At 37.2% G+C, this 16,274-nt stretch overlaps 3 protein-coding genes across 5 annotated transcripts; 2 read left to right on the top strand and 1 right to left on the bottom strand.

Moving 5' to 3' along the window:
• Nucleotides 1–6,090: 6,090 nt before the first annotated feature.
• On the top strand, nt 6,091–8,825 carry LOC129728034 (uncharacterized). The gene is made up of 5 exons (XM_055686397.1): nt 6,091–6,439; nt 6,496–7,241; nt 7,301–7,831; nt 7,893–8,203; nt 8,269–8,825. The coding sequence occupies exons 1-5, from the start codon at nt 6,417–6,419 to the stop codon at nt 8,770–8,772; spliced, it is 2,115 nt and encodes a 704-aa protein (XP_055542372.1). The 5' UTR covers nt 6,091–6,416; the 3' UTR covers nt 8,773–8,825.
• LOC129728032 (zinc finger protein 431-like) lies at nt 8,700–14,311 on the top strand. Of its 2 annotated transcripts, none has more exons than XM_055686395.1 (4): nt 8,700–8,828; nt 11,297–11,570; nt 11,629–13,423; nt 13,498–14,311. In XM_055686395.1, exons 1-4 carry the CDS (start codon nt 8,759–8,761, stop codon nt 13,507–13,509), a joined length of 2,151 nt encoding a protein of 716 aa, XP_055542370.1. In that variant the 5' UTR covers nt 8,700–8,758; the 3' UTR covers nt 13,510–14,311. The 2 variants fall into 2 exon arrangements, with proteins under 2 accessions (XP_055542370.1, XP_055542371.1); XM_055686396.1 differs by lacking the exon at nt 8,700–8,828 and adding an exon at nt 8,855–11,227 and having other exon boundaries at nt 13,498–14,309.
• On the bottom strand, nt 13,594–15,647 carry LOC129728043 (FK506-binding protein 59). Of its 2 annotated transcripts, none has more exons than XM_055686409.1 (5): nt 15,467–15,647; nt 14,533–15,406; nt 14,381–14,475; nt 14,067–14,315; nt 13,594–13,867 (listed from the first exon to the last, which is right to left on the bottom strand). In XM_055686409.1, exons 2-5 carry the CDS (start codon nt 15,380–15,382, stop codon nt 13,709–13,711), a joined length of 1,353 nt encoding a protein of 450 aa, XP_055542384.1. In that variant the 5' UTR covers nt 15,383–15,406; nt 15,467–15,647; the 3' UTR covers nt 13,594–13,708. The 2 variants fall into 2 exon arrangements, with proteins under 2 accessions (XP_055542384.1, XP_055542385.1); XM_055686410.1 differs by having other exon boundaries at nt 13,724–13,944; nt 15,467–15,646.
• Between the last annotated feature and the right edge of the window lie 627 nt (nt 15,648–16,274).

The raw sequence follows: 16,274 nt of genomic DNA, 5'->3' as shown, positions 1-16,274 counted from the left end.
TTTTTTTTTCGGATCTGTAGGGGTCAGGTACGCAAGTGTTAACTGATCGATGCACTTTCATGAATCCGGCCATTTGGAAACATCAACGAATCACTAACAATTGAAAAAATATTAGATTTGTTCACAACATTTTGCATCTAACTATGTTTCGGGTTTTATTCAGACGCATTCGGTTCTACGTTACTGGTATCATCGTCGGTTAATTCTATGGCAAAAACATTGCAAATGGCTTTTTTGACTGCAGACCGTGCTTTTGGGGACGTCTAATTGTTCATATGTACCGGCTTACGAAAATAAACCATGGTATTTCGAGCGCCCCAAAACTGATTGTTTACCCGAAACCAAAGTTTCGGATTTCGATTTTTGTCAATGTATCCATTGTACAACTGTTGCGTTATGCATTTCACACATTTTTCGTGCGAGGTCAGGGCAATTATTGTGCGTTTTGAGAGGATACATTGTATTGGTTAATTAAGGCTAGCACTTTTGTTTGTACATATTACTGCCACGCAACAAAATTGAATATCTTAAGAAAATCAGGACAAATGTCAGAATATGAAAAAGAAATCAGGACGCTCAAATAGGATCTCAAAATCAGGACATGTCCTGCTAAATCAGGACGGATCGTATCCCTAGTACGCGGACAAAAAAGGTTGAGAACCGCTGATCTAAAATCGATTCCATAGACCTTTTTACGTACGAATGTGTTAGTGCCATTACTTGAGCAAAATATTTACAAAAAGCTGTTTTGTTTGCAATGCTATGTTTTTAGCAGCTGGAAAAATATTCAGTTGAACACCCATTATATGTTTTAAACTTGTTTCTGAATAAATTTTCTCATTCGTGATCAGAAATCGGAAGAAACTGCTGAACATCATCGACCAAAAATGTTAAAAAGTGATAAAAGTCGAAGCAACGAGCTGCAATGATTTACAGTTTGGAGGAAACAAAAGTTACTTTACACGGGTTTACACGTTTCCTGGTGTGCGTAGGTGAAAAGTCACTTATCGTTATATGATGTTCCAAAATATGATTATGATATCAGTGACAATTAGATTCCCATAATAGAATATTTGCAATTTGTTCCTTGAACTGACAATGAAATAGTACAGTTGCTACAGTCGATCAAAGGATGATTCAGAAGTTCGTGTGTAAGTGTTTGTGTAACCATTGTTTCTATAAAAAATCACAAAAACTTTCTTACAGTTAACGAATATCATATAAATACGTGGCGAATGATAGAATGAAAGGGAAAAGAAGGTGCCCCACTGCCGTTCCCATGTTACTTTTGGTCGATTTTCTTTTTTTATCACCAATGAGTCTGTTTTCACGAATATTTTTGAAAAACTTTTAAAAATAACATTGTTTGTTCCAAAAATCTTGAAAAACACTACCAAGTCTGTTAGTCCCATCGATGATTTTCTACACATATTCGTCCCACTAGATTTTTTCTATTCTAATTCATCCCACTAACCACTAATTCCCACATTTATAACTTGGGCAGGGCTACAGAGCACTAAAGACTTCTATTAACAACGTTTGGTACATTACAGGTTTCAGAAACTCGGTACCTGAAATCACTTTGCTTGATTATTTAAATGCGGTAAGCGCATATCTTTGCTAGGGATAACTAAGCCATGTTTGCTGATTTGTAATCTGAATGCTCTTCTTTTTCGAGCATAAAAAAAGATAAACGCATGAGATTCATACTTATTGGAAGTTGTAAGAACTGTCTTTTGTGTGTAGCCAAAATGGCGAAAGCCCAACAACGTTCAAATACGATAGGAATGGGCAATCTAAAAAACAATTCCCCTTTGTAATGGTTAGTTTTCTGATACTTATTCAATTAACTAAACTTTCATCTCGACTATCATCACTTGGGTATAAAGACAACAAGATTAGCCTGATCATTTTCGTAAAAGGTTAAACAGCCTTGTATCCCCAGTACGAACCTCGTATTGGGAGACATCGAATGCACGTGGTGGGACTGATATGCGTAGAAATTACATATTGGAAGGCAAATTTCTCGGCATAATTGTCCCCGTGGGTATTTTTGTGGAAAAGAGTGTTAAATCGAAAAACCTTCAACTAGATTTGTTGGAAACAGTCTATTGCAAGGTAAAACTGGTTAGAAGCCCATAATTGCATTTGTCACATTGACGCAATGCGTAAAAGTATTGTAAAACTTTAACATCGTTTTTCTCGTTTGCATGATTTGGAACATGGGACAAATATGCGTAGAACGACAGTCCACCTCTAGCCGATCGTACCAAAATAATTCATGGTTTGAACTTATGGAGACAATTTCAAGTAATTTTTCATGTCTGATTTAAGTAAGATATTGTCATTTTAGTTTATTTTTTATTAGAATTTTCCTACTATGTATTTCTTCTGTATATTGCGGGAAATAAATAAATATTTTCTCATTAAAAGCAGTTTATTAAAACAACAGTGCGATTGTCTGACCAAAACAATTTCTGTAACAACCCGTCGCAGTTATTATTTTGGTTGGAATTACACGATGGAAATTTTCAATTGAGAAATAAAAATAAGCGAAACTTTTTAATCAAGCAACCATTTTGCCTGTCATCAACAAAAAACTGTCCATTCTAAACAACTGAACTAATTGTACTCATTAAAATTTTGATTGCTTCAAAAAACCCTTTGGTTAAAATTACCATAGTTTTTGTTTGAAGTAAACGGTGGTCAAAAATATAAACATTTGTTTTTTGTTTGGATCTGCCATATAACTACACCAAATGATTGTTTGTCGCTATTTCAAACAGATTCTTATCTGTGTGACTTATCATTAAATTTAGGTGGATTTACTATTTTTTTCTCCGTGATGGTGAACGTGCATATAATTAAACAGAAACGTAAAATTTAACTGTTTCACGGTTTTTGCGAAGCACTTTATTATTTCCCAGACTTCCATCATCACAAGCGATTATATGAGGCGAATGAAAAAGTTAGTCAGCATTGCGCTTTGAGAAGAAATTCGGCACCTTTGACCAGTCATAAGTTCATCATAGAATCGAAATTTTATTTGAAATGCATACACCTAGGCTTACACACAATATAAGATATTCATTAAAAGTGCACATTGTACTGAAAACAAACCCGGAGTGATTTGCGATAAGGGCGCTACTGACAAAAGATAAACATTGGAGAATATCAGTTTGAAAATTTGCAAGTACATTTTCAAATTTCAATTTCAAATGAAGTGACTAACATTAACATCAATACCAAAAATCGACGTGAAATAAACCTGTATTATTGTTTTCTAACAATACATTAGATTTTTGCATTTCTAGCTAAAATCTACGCTTTTCTTCTAACTCTTTTAAAATGAGCCTTATAGCATTCTGACAACGAGATTCACCCTCCTCTATTTCGCCCTAAAGCATTCTGACAACGAGATACGCCCACCTTTATTTTGCCTTGTTTTTATTTTTTCTTCAGTTGCGCTCCTTTAAATGCGCCTTTATTTTTAAAACAATGTTTATCCGCCCTTTAGGCCGTTTACATACTGGCGCGTTCTGCGTTGCGGAGACGGTTCGCCTTGCCGTGGGTTAATGTACAGCTCTACTTAGCGCATACAAACGGCCTTACTGTCGCCTGTTTATGAAATATTTCGCAAATAAGCCTGTTGCTTCAAAACAATGTAGAGGGCCTAGTTCCAAAGTATCTTTTGTTTTGGGCAAACTGTTTTGTCGCCCTTCACTAAAAACTTGATTTGAATAATTTTATCGATTTATACAAAAGAAAGGATTCTTGCCATGAATTTTGTAAGTCTTTTCGAAACCAACGGTGTAATAAAACGATTTGTTTACATTTTGTTAGTTGCGCCCCAATTGCGAACCACAATGTTAAGTCTTGTTTTTCCATTTATGCTAGGGCAACGGGCAAGACACTATTGATATTTTTGAGGCACTCGTCTACCTATATCACAACTCCTTGACAGCACATTATTGTCGTAGTCTGTCGGAATGATATGAATGTGACAGATAAACTATAAATATCAAAATATATCCACCAATATCGTATAACCGCAGAAAGACGTCCAAGCTGTGTTCTAAACTTGTGTAAAGTTTTTTTGTAGTAGCGATTCGTACCCAGATAGCGCTACCAGTGACGCCAGCCTCGTACACCAGCGAAAAAGGTCACCAAGCGGTGCTAGCGTACAAGTGATTTATAACACAATTCGCTTTGAAAATTTACGCGGAATTTTTGATCAATGTCTGTGGTATAATATTACCGAAATATTTATCTTAAAAACAAAGTTGTCTAGCCTCTAAAATTATTGAACATATTTATTCATAAATAGGTCAATGGCAATTATGGAGCATTTACCCTATTTTAATTGTTTCAGGGCAAATCAACCAAAAAGTGGGTACCTGAATCAATGAATGATGGTAGATGGAAAATGTAAGCCATTCGACAGCATCACCATCCCCTGCATTGACATACGAAATCCAGTTGCCGAATTGGCGATTTTTCCACCACGACAACTATTTCTTATGTATGGATCATCTAGTCTGTGCCATAAAAAAGGGATCCATTAGTGATGTCACGCAAAATTTGGAAAAAATAAACTCCCCCCTCCCCCTTGTCACAAGTTGTCACAAGTTCCTTGAACCCCCCCTTAATTACGTCACGTTTTTATATCCCCCTCCCCCTTCTTTGGTGATAATTGATTGGAATCGAGAAATTTGTTAGGAATGTATTTTTTCTTAATAAGAACGATTTTTCTGAAAGAAAAACTGAAACTGAAAGGAAAAGAAGATTATAGAAGATAACTAGAAAAGGCGTTTAGTTCGCAGTTCAAGGATGCTGCTGATGGAGTCGCATATCAACGACATAGAAGGCCGAGACATTAACTGCAGCATCATTGCTGATTTTTGAAAAACCATCAATATTTAGTTCCTCTTCTTCAATCAATTCGCAATCCAAATATTCTCCACATGTTACAATAACCAAGCATTTTTATTTAAGTTTTGTCACAATTTTTGTATTGATTGGATTGAGAGACACTAAAAATTAATGAAATCACGCTGTCATTCATGAATGAACATGCACGGTGAAACGGAATTAATGAACATTATGCTTTTTTAGGGAGAAAAAAATTTTATTTTATCTAAAGCAAATCTTAAGCAAAAAAGGGGATCGTAGAACTATAAATGTATGATGCAAATATTATAAATAGTTCTGAGTTGATCTCTGTGGTTAGGTATGTGACTTTTGTTATTTTTTTTTTTTTTTGGTTGAAATGTGATGTCACACTCAAGCTAACCCCCCCCCCCCCCTCTCCCCCATATGTCACAAAATGTCACAATATTTGAAACCCTAAAACGAGTGACATCATTAATGAATGGTCCCAAAGGAGAAAGAGATCTCTCTCTGAGTATTTCTAGTTCGCACCTTTTTTCCTCACATACCAAAAAAGCAAATGTATGAATATTTTTAGCAGTATACCAAAAAAGCAAATGAATGAATATTTTTTTTCAGTGTTACCTTCATTGTAAACAAACAGGCAGGAATACCGGATGTGCAGATTTGTCTGCAAGTCCGTGTGCAGATTTTTATCGATTTGCAGATTTTCTATAGTTTCTGCAGTCTCCTTATATTTGCGCAGATTTTATCAAAATGTGTGCAGATTTTTACAGACTTTTGGCTGCGCGAGCGAAATTTTTTCAAATCACGGATAGATTTTTTTGAAGATTGCAAGCAGTTTTTCCGGTTTTTCGAACAGTTGCAGACATTTTTCAAAAACATCTGGCATCTCTGCAAACCAGGGATACCAAATGTGCAGATTTGTCTGCAAAACGCAGATTTGTGGAGTCCGTGTGCAGATATTTATTGATTTGCAGATATTCGCAGTTTTTTAATGGTTTCTACAGATTTTTGTCAGAGTCTCCTTAGATTTGCGCAGATTTTCTTAATATGTGTGCAGATTTTTACTGACTTTTGCCTGCACGAGCGAAATATTTTCGGATCACGGATAGAATTTTTCAGATTTCGAGCACATTTTTCCGGTTTTTCGAGCAGTTGCAGACATTTAACATCTGGCATCTCTGCTGCAAACAGTGCTTGAGACGAGGCCAGGCTAGCCAGATCTACGGATTTATCCGTAGATCTACGGATTTGTTCGCTTCTACGGAATAACATTTATATGGAAAATCCGTAGAAAAGAAGGAAAATCCGTAAAATCTACGGATTTTAACGAAATAATTCTGGCAACGCTGGACGAGGCTCGAAAGCTGCGCTGCCAGAGCTCTCGGTGCTCTTATTTTGATTAATCAAAAATATCAAAAACAAAATCCAATCAAATGAATCGGCGTTTGTTGATTTGTTTATTGCGTGGATATTGCAGCTTGAGACTTGACTTTTAAATCAAAAATAGACACAAATATAACATGGCAGAGATAGATGGTTCAGGGTAAGTATGCAAGAGAGTAACGATACAAATTACTTTAATTTGTTCCGAATCTACAGAAGCCACTTTAATGTTAAGACTGAACTCGATGATAGTGCTATGATCAAAATCGAGGTCACTGAAATATTCGATCCGGATGACCTGGGTAGCGACTCGAACAGCATTGATCAATGCGGATCACTAACGGAAAAGTCGCAACAAAAGATTTTATCTGAGGATATCTCTTATTCTTATTCTAAGCACCACAGGAAAGGTATCTACAAACGTACGATGAGTCAGATTGCCTCTGGATATGTATTGAAAAAGGATAATTTTTTCCACTGTGGTATTGATGCTGGCGGTTGCAATTATGTTCAGCGACAATTGGACATAAGCAATTTTGTAAGGCATTTTAGGACCGTGCACCCACAGAGCGCACACAAGATTGGTTTGTTTAGAGATGGCATGGAACCCAAACGAAAGCGCATCATTTCAAGAAAAGCGATAGCAATCGACGTTCAAAGGGCACTCGAGGCATGTATTAAACTTGTTACTTGCCACAATTTGCCGCTGAGATGTTTCGAATGGTCTGGTCTTCGTTTATTGTTAGACCCTATTTCCGAAGCTCTAGGTTTACAGATGAGGCATAAGGATATTAAATTACATATTCATAGTGCAGCAAAACAAGTAACGAATCTCATAAAAGCAGGAATAGAGAACAAGTTTGTGTCAATAAGAATTGACTCTATTTCACGGCATGGTCGCCATGTACTGGCCGTGAACGCGCAATATGAAAAGAACCGTGAGGTAGTTATGTACAGTTTGGGTAAGTTGTAGTTTGGCCATCATTGATAGTCATAGGCATTCTGGTTTTTCCCCTCCTAGGCATAATTGAAGTTAGAAAAAAATCCACTGCCAAGCAACTCAAATGTAAATTGGACAACGTATTCCATCGCAATGGCCTAACGAAAGAGCAAATTTTTATAATCGTTGTCGACAATGCAGCTAGCATAATTTGCAGCGAAAAACAGCTCCAAAAATCATTCACTGATACGATAGTTTCTAACGAGTTAGTGAATGTAAATGATTTTAATGACTCGCAAAAGGAAGAGGACTTACTAGAAGCATTATCGCAAGAACTAGCCGAACAATATTTTGTAGTTCGTGGTGCAGCTCGTATGCTTTATATTGCCCTGAACGATGTTCTCCAGGATTCAGATACGCGTGTTGTGCAAATAACGGAATTCGCGAACTGTTTGAGAAAGGTGAAATATAAACATGATTTCAGTGTTAGTAAGGCAAGTTACCCTCCCCTGTGCCCTCCTCTAATATGGAGTGGAAAGTACTCTACGTTCAAGAGTATTGTTGAACAAGAAGATTTTTTTACTTCTCTAGGCCAATTATTTCCAGAACTGAGTAAGTAATGGTATTTTAACATGTTGCTTTATACTGTAAAATGTCATTGTATTTGATTCAGAGTTAAGTTGTGAACTGTGGCAGTTCATGAAAGAGTATATAGCTGCATTTACACCCGTTTACAATATTATCATGATGATGCAAAACGAACACCATCCGTTTCCGGATTTTTATATGCAGTGGTTGGTTGCAATAAAAAAAGTACGCAGTTTATCGGATAATTATATCTCTAAACCACTTGTGGAAGCGCTTACAAAAAGACTGGGCGATCTAAAGGAAAACATCGTGTTCAAAGTTGCTCTCTATTTGGATCCTCGCTTCAACTATTTGAATTCTGCTGTATTCACCAATGCTGAGAAAATAGAGATACAGGTACATGTAAAAAATATCTTTGTGAACTTTTACTATCACTGTTTTGTTCATGTTCCGGTTCACAGAATTATATTATCGATCTAATGAACAAAATCGGCAACATTAAACCTACAGAGTCACCAGCGAGGTTAGCAGAATCAGAACCGTCGAATGCCTCTAAAGATGATATGGATGATTTTCTTACCGAAATGTTTGGAGGAACGTTAGAAACATCACAAAATGCTTTGCGATATAAGAACTCGCCCCTACTTCAGTTGGTTAAGGTCTTGGAAATAGAACCAAGACAACCGCACAATTATGATGTTTGGAAGCATTGGATAATGAATCAGACTAGCAGTGCTGAACTGTTCTCTGTGGCTATGGTTGTGTTGGCTGCACCATCGAACTACATTCCGATCGACAAAGTTTTAAGTACGTTAGGTGTGCTGATAACCGGCATTGATAATGAAAATGACGGCCAGGCACTGGAAGACATACTATTGGTCAAGCTGAACCAATGTTTTTTGGAAAGGATTGACCTTTCAAAAGATAATAGTGATAATCAAGAGTCCAGCGATGCCGGTAATTAATTCAAAAATAAAAACATATTACAATAATGTTTGGGATTGTTATCATCGAGTAACATGTGAGTATTGCTTGATGATAATGCAAACAGAATATTATGCATTTGATTCATCAAACCTAACTTTCATAACGGGTTTAATGCTTTTTTAGTTTATCAACTGACAAATATAGTATAGAGCCCTCAAGCTAGCGATGAAGTTGTTAAACATTTACTTTACTTCTATTAAGTTAGAGCAAATTCAATAGCAAACGGAAAGTTGCCATTTCTGTTTCGATCATCTTTCACTACGCGCGGGATGTATATTCGTGGAGTGCATTTGCGCTATTGCGCATGGCGATTTTAAAGCATGCTCTACAACATGTTTTCTGTCCATAATTCAGAAATTGGCTAGTATGCCATAAGCATCAAATCGAGAAAAACGCATTTTAAAGTTTTTTGTCGGTACAACATATTTCGACTGTTCATGACAACTTTTTTATTGAGTATATCACCCCTCATATATGCTGGAACCTTGCCGTTGAGTTGAAACAGATAAATCTGCAGGAAAATACCATCCGCCACGTATTTTTAGCGCAGTAGCCGTTTTTTCAATTATAAACGAAAGGTCAGTTGACAAATCGGTGTGCAATTTGGCTAATATCCATACGATGTGAATTATATCGTGCTCGTTGGTGATGAAAATGGTATTGAATTTAATAAAACAATACGGAAGCACAAGTGAGGACGAAAAGGATGACGAGACAATTATTTCATGCAACAATATAACAATGTAACGAAAATATTATCATTCATAATAATCTCACAATCCACTTTCCTGCTTTTTCTCATCACATCCAAAATGAAATTTAAATCTTTTCTTTAATATTACTTCTAATCAAAGAGCTAAATAGCATTTTCAAGAATGTAAAGATTTATGACAGAACGAAACAGTCACACGTTTTGATCATTGAGTTTCGCAGCAAAACAAATAAATTTATGTTGCATCATATATTCTTCGTAAAAATAGTAAAATTTTATGTAAGGGCCTTACGATCGCTTACCTGTCGCCAGTAACCACCAGACTACAACACACTTGCGAAAGTTAGACGAAACAAAGTACAGTAATAATACACTGGGTCTTGAACATGACAGGTAGAAACATATTGGATATTAGCCAACTTCTCAATTATTTTGGATATTAGCCAAAATTGTTTCACATTTGCTGCCTTCCCAAGTGCATTTTTTTGACAATTGGCTTCCGTTGGGACCTTGTTTAGGGTGTTTACCATCACAAGAAACTGTTTTCTCGATTTTGGTAAAAATGGCATATTAGCCAATTTTTGACGTAGAACTACGTTTTACTTTAGCATACCACACAGGGATGCAAACTGAAAAACTGGGACGAAATTTGTCCCTTTTCAAATGCTTATAGGTCGGTTGGTTTTCAACCGATTTTCTTCATTCTTGCAGCAATCGATTGGAAAATTATACACGCATCTGCCCAAATGCAGAAAAATGTTGTTTGAATCTACGAACTATTGTACTATTGAAAATTGTCAAGCCTTGTTGAAATAAAAATAACGTCCTCTGATTGGTCGCTTGCTTGCTATGTGTGTATGATATGGTGTGATGTGTGTATGTGTGTATGATATGGTATGATGTGTGTATGGTATGATGATATGGTATGATTTGTGTGTGTGTGTGCTGTGTATGGTTTTTAACTCGGCACGTTCTGCTAACTGCTGAATCCGGTTCATGAAATTCACAACCCTTCATTAGTAGACATTATAACTCATTACCCAAGTAAAAATATTGGTTTTATCAAAGTTTTATAGCGCTCAATTAAGCCGAAAAAGCGCTATGGAACTTTGATAAAACCAGTTGTGTTACTAGGGTAATGAAACACTCAATGCAATGTTAATAGTGTACGTAGTTCTACGTCATTTATGCGGTCGTGTCTTGGATACAACCTCCTACTTTTTAATTTTGGGCAGTTTTGCAGGGGCGATTATCTCTGTGAATATTCTTGCTTTCTCACTTACTTTGATTTCTCCACCGCTTACAACAATAAACTATGCTTTAGGTTTTGAACCTGAGAATAATGTTGCGAAATTTTAAACAGATATGTTGGTTTTAATTTCATAACAGATATTACGTATGGAACAATCATCAATGTTATATTATTTTGATATCACTAGAAAACCTAAAATTTTTTAGAAACGAGTAGATCTGTCTTTCTCTTTAGTAAAAAAAAACATGATTGAATTTTCGATTTCACAACATTATTTTTTTATTCACTGCAACCATTGTTGATTAAGCCCTTTTGTTGGTTCACACTAGATGTGCAAGTTTATTTCACAGCGCTATATAGTTGCAATAATTAGGTTACCCTTGAGCATGCTCTTACAATAACAACAGTTGTTTGTGTTGTGTTGCAAGCCAGGAAATTGTAAATCGTCCTTTATTGATAAGGTTTTAAGGTAATATCCTAAAAGCAAATTTGCTCTCGCCGTTTAGTCAATAACACATAAGATTTGTCTCGTAACTAGCGACCGAACAATTTCACGTAGTCACGGTAATGGCAAATCAGGAAGGCAATATTTGCCGGTTCTGTGATCACATCGGAACCAACACTTCTCTCCATGCTACAGCATATTTTGCTGAAAATATCACTTTGGCAGAAGTAGTTTCTAATGTTGCACAGCTGAACGTATCATCCCTGTTAGAAGCAGGAAGCCAATATGTTTGTACCGATGGTTGCCTTCCTCGGTTAGCGAATTGCTATTCATTCAAACAGCAAATATGTCGGGTGGAAGCGGCCAGGTAAATGCTAATATTTGACTGTGTATAATTCAGCTGGTTCATTCATAAGTTGTTTTAGGCGTGATACTGCGGTTAAGACTGAGAATTACGATAACGAAATGTCCGAACAAGAATACGAAGCTGAATTCTTGGAGTACGACGAAGAAAGTTGCGATAAACATAGCAAATCGTTAAAATTTGAAACAAATAATCTGACGCTAGCAATGCCTTCCGGGGAACAAATAATAACCCGTTTAGAATTCGAAAACTTTGATTATTTTGAATTCAAAGGAGAAACCTGTTGTGAATGCGGACTAATTGTAGACAATTCGTTACAACTACAGGAGCATATCGCAATGCACCATCAAACATCGACAACACATACGGTTACTCCAATTTCGTGCCCGGGTTGTAAAAATAATTTTGAATCTGAGACTGATCTTCAAAGTCACATTGATTATTTTGTAGGGAAAGAACGTTATCTTTGTAAACTTTGTGGGCAAGTATTTTGTAAGAAAGAAGATCTTGTTGTTCATATGGAATCAGCTGAAACTCATAAATTACGAAAAGAATCGTGTTTAAAAAAAATGGATTTTGTGAATAATGTGGAAAACCTCGTCGAACCTCCTGCTGTTGAAGGCCAAGACGTTGAGATTGAGTTTAGTACGCCGGAAACAGATTCCAGAACTAAATCAGTGCAGCATCAACAGTCTAGCCAACTACCCGATGAAAAATATATCAGTTCCATCTTAGATCACGAACAGTATCAAATAGTTCGGGTTGAGAATGCAGAACGATGTTGCGAGTGTGGGATTTTTTATGAAAATTATTACCTTTTATTGCAACACGCCAACCGAGAACATAGGTCGGGAAAATCCCTCTCACCGAATAAAACATTCTGCGAGATCTGCTATGAACGGTTCAAAAGTCCATGGGCTCTTAAAGCGCACAGATCAAATAGCAGATTAGTCAACCAGCTGTATTACTGCAAATTGTGTCATGTTGCGTATACACGTAAATATCATTTAATAAAACATTTTCAAACTACCCCAAAGCACGAATTACCAAGGAACCTGCTGGAAACGATGCGATCAACGGTGTCTAAAAAAGCTAAGATTCTTAGCAAAGATAATTCAACGCCTATCGAACCGTCTTTTGCTTGCTGTTTCTTGAAATGTGCAAGCATTTTTGAAACCGAAGAACAGCTTCTATGTCACGTTGAGCAGCAACATGCACCACGTAGAAAAATACATCTAGTAGAGCGAACCAGTGACAGCAATGTCTGCAGTACATGTTTGCGAAATTTTAGTTCACAACAGCTCTTACTTCTTCATCGAAGTCGAGCGCTGAAAAAGATTCACATTTGCAGTTACTGTGCAGAAGCATTTTTGATTCCCAGTAAACTTCGCGAACATGAACAGTTAGTTCATTCAGATCACGTTCCTCAACATCCATGCGACCTATGTAACAAGACATTCCGAACCACTAATCTTTTGAAAATGCATCGCAGCACGCATGCACAGCAGCGAGATTTTGCATGCGATAAGTGTGGTGCCCAGTTTCGGTTTAGGTTTCAGCTGAAGAAACATGTCAATGGAGTTCATCCCACTAATTTTCCTTACGAGTGTAGATTCTGTGAAAAAAAATTGTCCACTAAAGCGAAACATGATCTGCATTTGCGCTCCCACACCGGAGAAAAACCGTACATTTGCCGTTACGAACCATGCGGGAAGCAATTTTCTCATGTTACTGATCGGAAGCGCCACGAAATGGGAGTCCATACCGGAGAAAGACCTTACAAATGCGAACAGTGTACTGCTGCCTACATTCGAAAGCGTGAACTGTTGATACATTTGCAGAAGCACCAGCGACAGGTAACTTGTAGTGTAAATTCTTAGGAAACAATTGAAAAATTGTGTTTATTGTGAACTTAATTTTATTGCTTCAGAATACCGTTTGATAATAAGAGAAAGACACAAAAACGTCACAAAAGCGCAGTTTCAAAAAGGAAGGTTTTCTCAGTCGCAGGAATGTTACTTCACCGTACAAGTACGCACTATAATATATTGTTTGTCGTCAAACATAATGTTAATACAATGAAAACTGATTGCGACGACCAAATGGCTTGTTACTATAGAATAGGAAAACGTTGTTCCATTTTACATATTTCTGAAATCCTTCAACGATTCGTTCAGCATGATAACATCTGGATTTTCCTGCTCGAAACGGGTAGGCTCATGTTCGCGTTCGTCATCTCTCCATTCACCAAAATTGGCTTTCATTACATCGGGTTGTTTGCTTTGCTCCTCCTCCTCTCGCTGTATCCATGGATTGAATGTTGTAGGCAATGGCAATGTTTTATTGGTCATACGGATGAGTTTGTGATAAATATTTACTATTTTACATTTTTGAACAAATTTATCAAAACCGTAAAAGTACAATTACTACGTTTGTCCCGAATAGGGTATTTCAAACATTTAAGCTACAGTATAAAAGCAAAAAAGTTCATTCTCTTACCTGTTTATCGCTTTTGGCAAATTTAGTGAACATATTGGCGAACACTTTCTTCTGTTGCTCATTATAGTCCTTGATTTTCTGTTTGCAAATTGTAACTTGATTGAGGGCAGCTTTGTTCTCGGGTTCAATCTCCCGTACTGAGTTGAAATCATCGAACGCCTTTTCGAAATCTCCTAGGGCAAGTTTCGATTGGCCGCGACGGTATAATGCCTTCACATTTTTACTGTCGATGTTCAAGGCTTCGTTACACTGGAATTAGTCGAAGATTTCTTGAATGACACAATAGGAAAAAATAAAAAAAAGTGTCTACTTACTGCACTTTTTGCTTCATCATGATCGTTCAATTTCTGATGACATAAAGCTTTATTCAGATAAACGGCCAATTGAAATTGTTTAGACTCCTGCGAATCTGTAAAATAAACGTTTTTATAATATACAAAATGTCAAGCTTTTACTCTAAACTAACCACAGCTAGACAAGAAACTCAATGATTTGTCGTACATTTTTAGAGCAAGTTTAAATTTGTTTTCTTTGAAGTACTCGGTTCCCTTTTCCTTAAAGAGCTTGGCCTGTTCCATTCGTTCAGCGTCGTCCAATTTCCAGCTATCTGGTTCTCGCTCGAACTCCTTCAACGTTACCATGTATTCGACTGTGGCGTCCGGTGGTACACCAAGTTCCTGATTACCCTGTGCCCCAAAGGCGAACTGAGGCTTCAAAATAAGCTTGGAAGTTTCTGCTTTTTTGAATTTTTCTAGTGCAATTTCAACGCCGGAAACTACGCCGGCTTCCTCGCCCTCACCAATCGTGAATTCGACATCACGCTCTTCAAATGTGCTTCCTGCATGACGACCGACTAGGTGGATTTTCACAAATGCACCATCGTTTGGAGTCCTTTTCCCTTCACCTTGCTTGACAATAAACCGCTCAATGCCCCGGTCGGATTTAGGACTTAAATCCTCTCCTTTCCAGCCGAGCATTTCCAACTCGAAATTCAGCGTCGAATTAGGAGGAATGTTTGGTGGGCTACCGGAGGCCCCATATGCATAATCTGGGGCACATTTTAATATGCATTTTTCGCCCAGTTTCATCGTGGCCACTCCCATATCAAATGCCTTGATGACCGATCCTTGACCAAGCTTAAACTCAAACGGTTCATTTCTGTCTCGACTAGAGTCGAACTGTTTGCCATCCGAATCCAGTGTTCCGGTATAATGCAACGACACAGAGCAACCATTAGATGGTGTTTCATCGCCAGACCCTTCTAGAAGTATCTGCTTTTGGACACCTCCGTCACCGGAGAGATCAATGAAAGCCATTTTTTCCTTTCACGATTCCTTTCACTATTCGCGGAGAAAGACTGATACAATGTTGTGCATAATGATAACAAAACATTTACTTACGATATATTTATTTCGTTATGAACAAAACTGCCTTTTTGGCTTGATCGAGGCCTCTGATAAACTGGTAGCCACAGTTACCGCAAAAACCGACAACTTACTGAATGGCAGTGGAAATTCGGCACAAAGCAAAAACTATTTTTTCTGTTTCTGTTTGACGTTCCTGCACGCGAATAATGCGATGAACAAAATGAATGTTCTAGAAACGAACAGGGTGACTCGGTCTGTTTTGCGGTAATAAAATATGATATGAAGACGATGTTATAAATAGATACGCAAAGAGTGAAGAGTGAGTGATGCATTGAAAATTAAAAAATTCTATAAACAAGCTTCGAAACTCAGTAATATATCCTTACGAAGTTTCGGCATTTCATTACACTTTCTAATAGCGAATTTCTTTATTCCACTGTGTGCGGGCAAAACTACCGAGTGTTAAGAGTGCAATCCCTGCGTGACAACCCTTGTTTGCGCCCCTACCTAATGAAGTATTACAACTACGTCTTTGTATATTACTGTTTACTTCCGTTTTTCTCCAATAGCCAATCATTAGCTTTTCATACAGAATAAAACCACGTTGTATTTTTATATGCTCCGCAATCTCGTGTTTTACTTATCTTAATTGTTGTCCGGATCGCTACAACACTTTAGGTTATAGGCCCAGATTACACGTCGTGCTTTTTGGAAAGTGTCGTAAATATGGATGATGATAAAAATGAAAGGTTTTTGTTGCCTCTGTTCGACGGCTCGAACTTCAATGCCTGGAAGTTTCGAATGCGCGTGGCGTGCTATTGGAAGAACGAGAACTTTTGCA

The sequence above is a fragment of the Wyeomyia smithii genome, chromosome 3 (assembly GCF_029784165.1).
Source record: "Wyeomyia smithii strain HCP4-BCI-WySm-NY-G18 chromosome 3, ASM2978416v1, whole genome shotgun sequence".
Classification (NCBI taxonomy): domain Eukaryota; kingdom Metazoa; phylum Arthropoda; class Insecta; order Diptera; family Culicidae; genus Wyeomyia; species Wyeomyia smithii.
This window is presented reverse-complemented; position numbering and strand designations above follow the sequence as displayed.

Excerpts from the sequence above, each read along its gene's own strand:
- LOC129728034 (XM_055686397.1), top strand. The coding sequence starts at position 6,417 with ATGGCAGAGATAGATGGTTCAGG. Across the intron at positions 7,832-7,892 it reads CCAATTATTTCCAGAACTGA|AGTTAAGTTGTGAACTGTGG; the intron begins GTAAGTAATGGT and ends TATTTGATTCAG. Across the intron at positions 8,204-8,268 it reads CTGAGAAAATAGAGATACAG|AATTATATTATCGATCTAAT; the intron begins GTACATGTAAAA and ends TCCGGTTCACAG.
- LOC129728032 (XM_055686395.1), top strand. The coding sequence starts at position 8,759 with ATGCCGGTAATTAATTCAAAAATAAAAACATATTACAATAATGTTTGG. Across the intron at positions 8,829-11,296 it reads TTGTTATCATCGAGTAACAT|CGACCGAACAATTTCACGTA; the intron begins GTGAGTATTGCT and ends TCTCGTAACTAG. Across the intron at positions 11,571-11,628 it reads TGTCGGGTGGAAGCGGCCAG|GCGTGATACTGCGGTTAAGA; the intron begins GTAAATGCTAAT and ends AAGTTGTTTTAG.
- LOC129728043 (XM_055686409.1), bottom strand. The coding sequence starts at position 15,382 with ATGGCTTTCATTGATCTCTCCGGTGACGGAGGTGTCCAAAAGCAGATA. Across the intron at positions 14,476-14,532 it reads GAGTTTCTTGTCTAGCTGTG|ATTCGCAGGAGTCTAAACAA; the intron begins GTTAGTTTAGAG and ends TTTATTTTACAG. Across the intron at positions 14,316-14,380 it reads ATGATGAAGCAAAAAGTGCA|TGTAACGAAGCCTTGAACAT; the intron begins GTAAGTAGACAC and ends GACTAATTCCAG.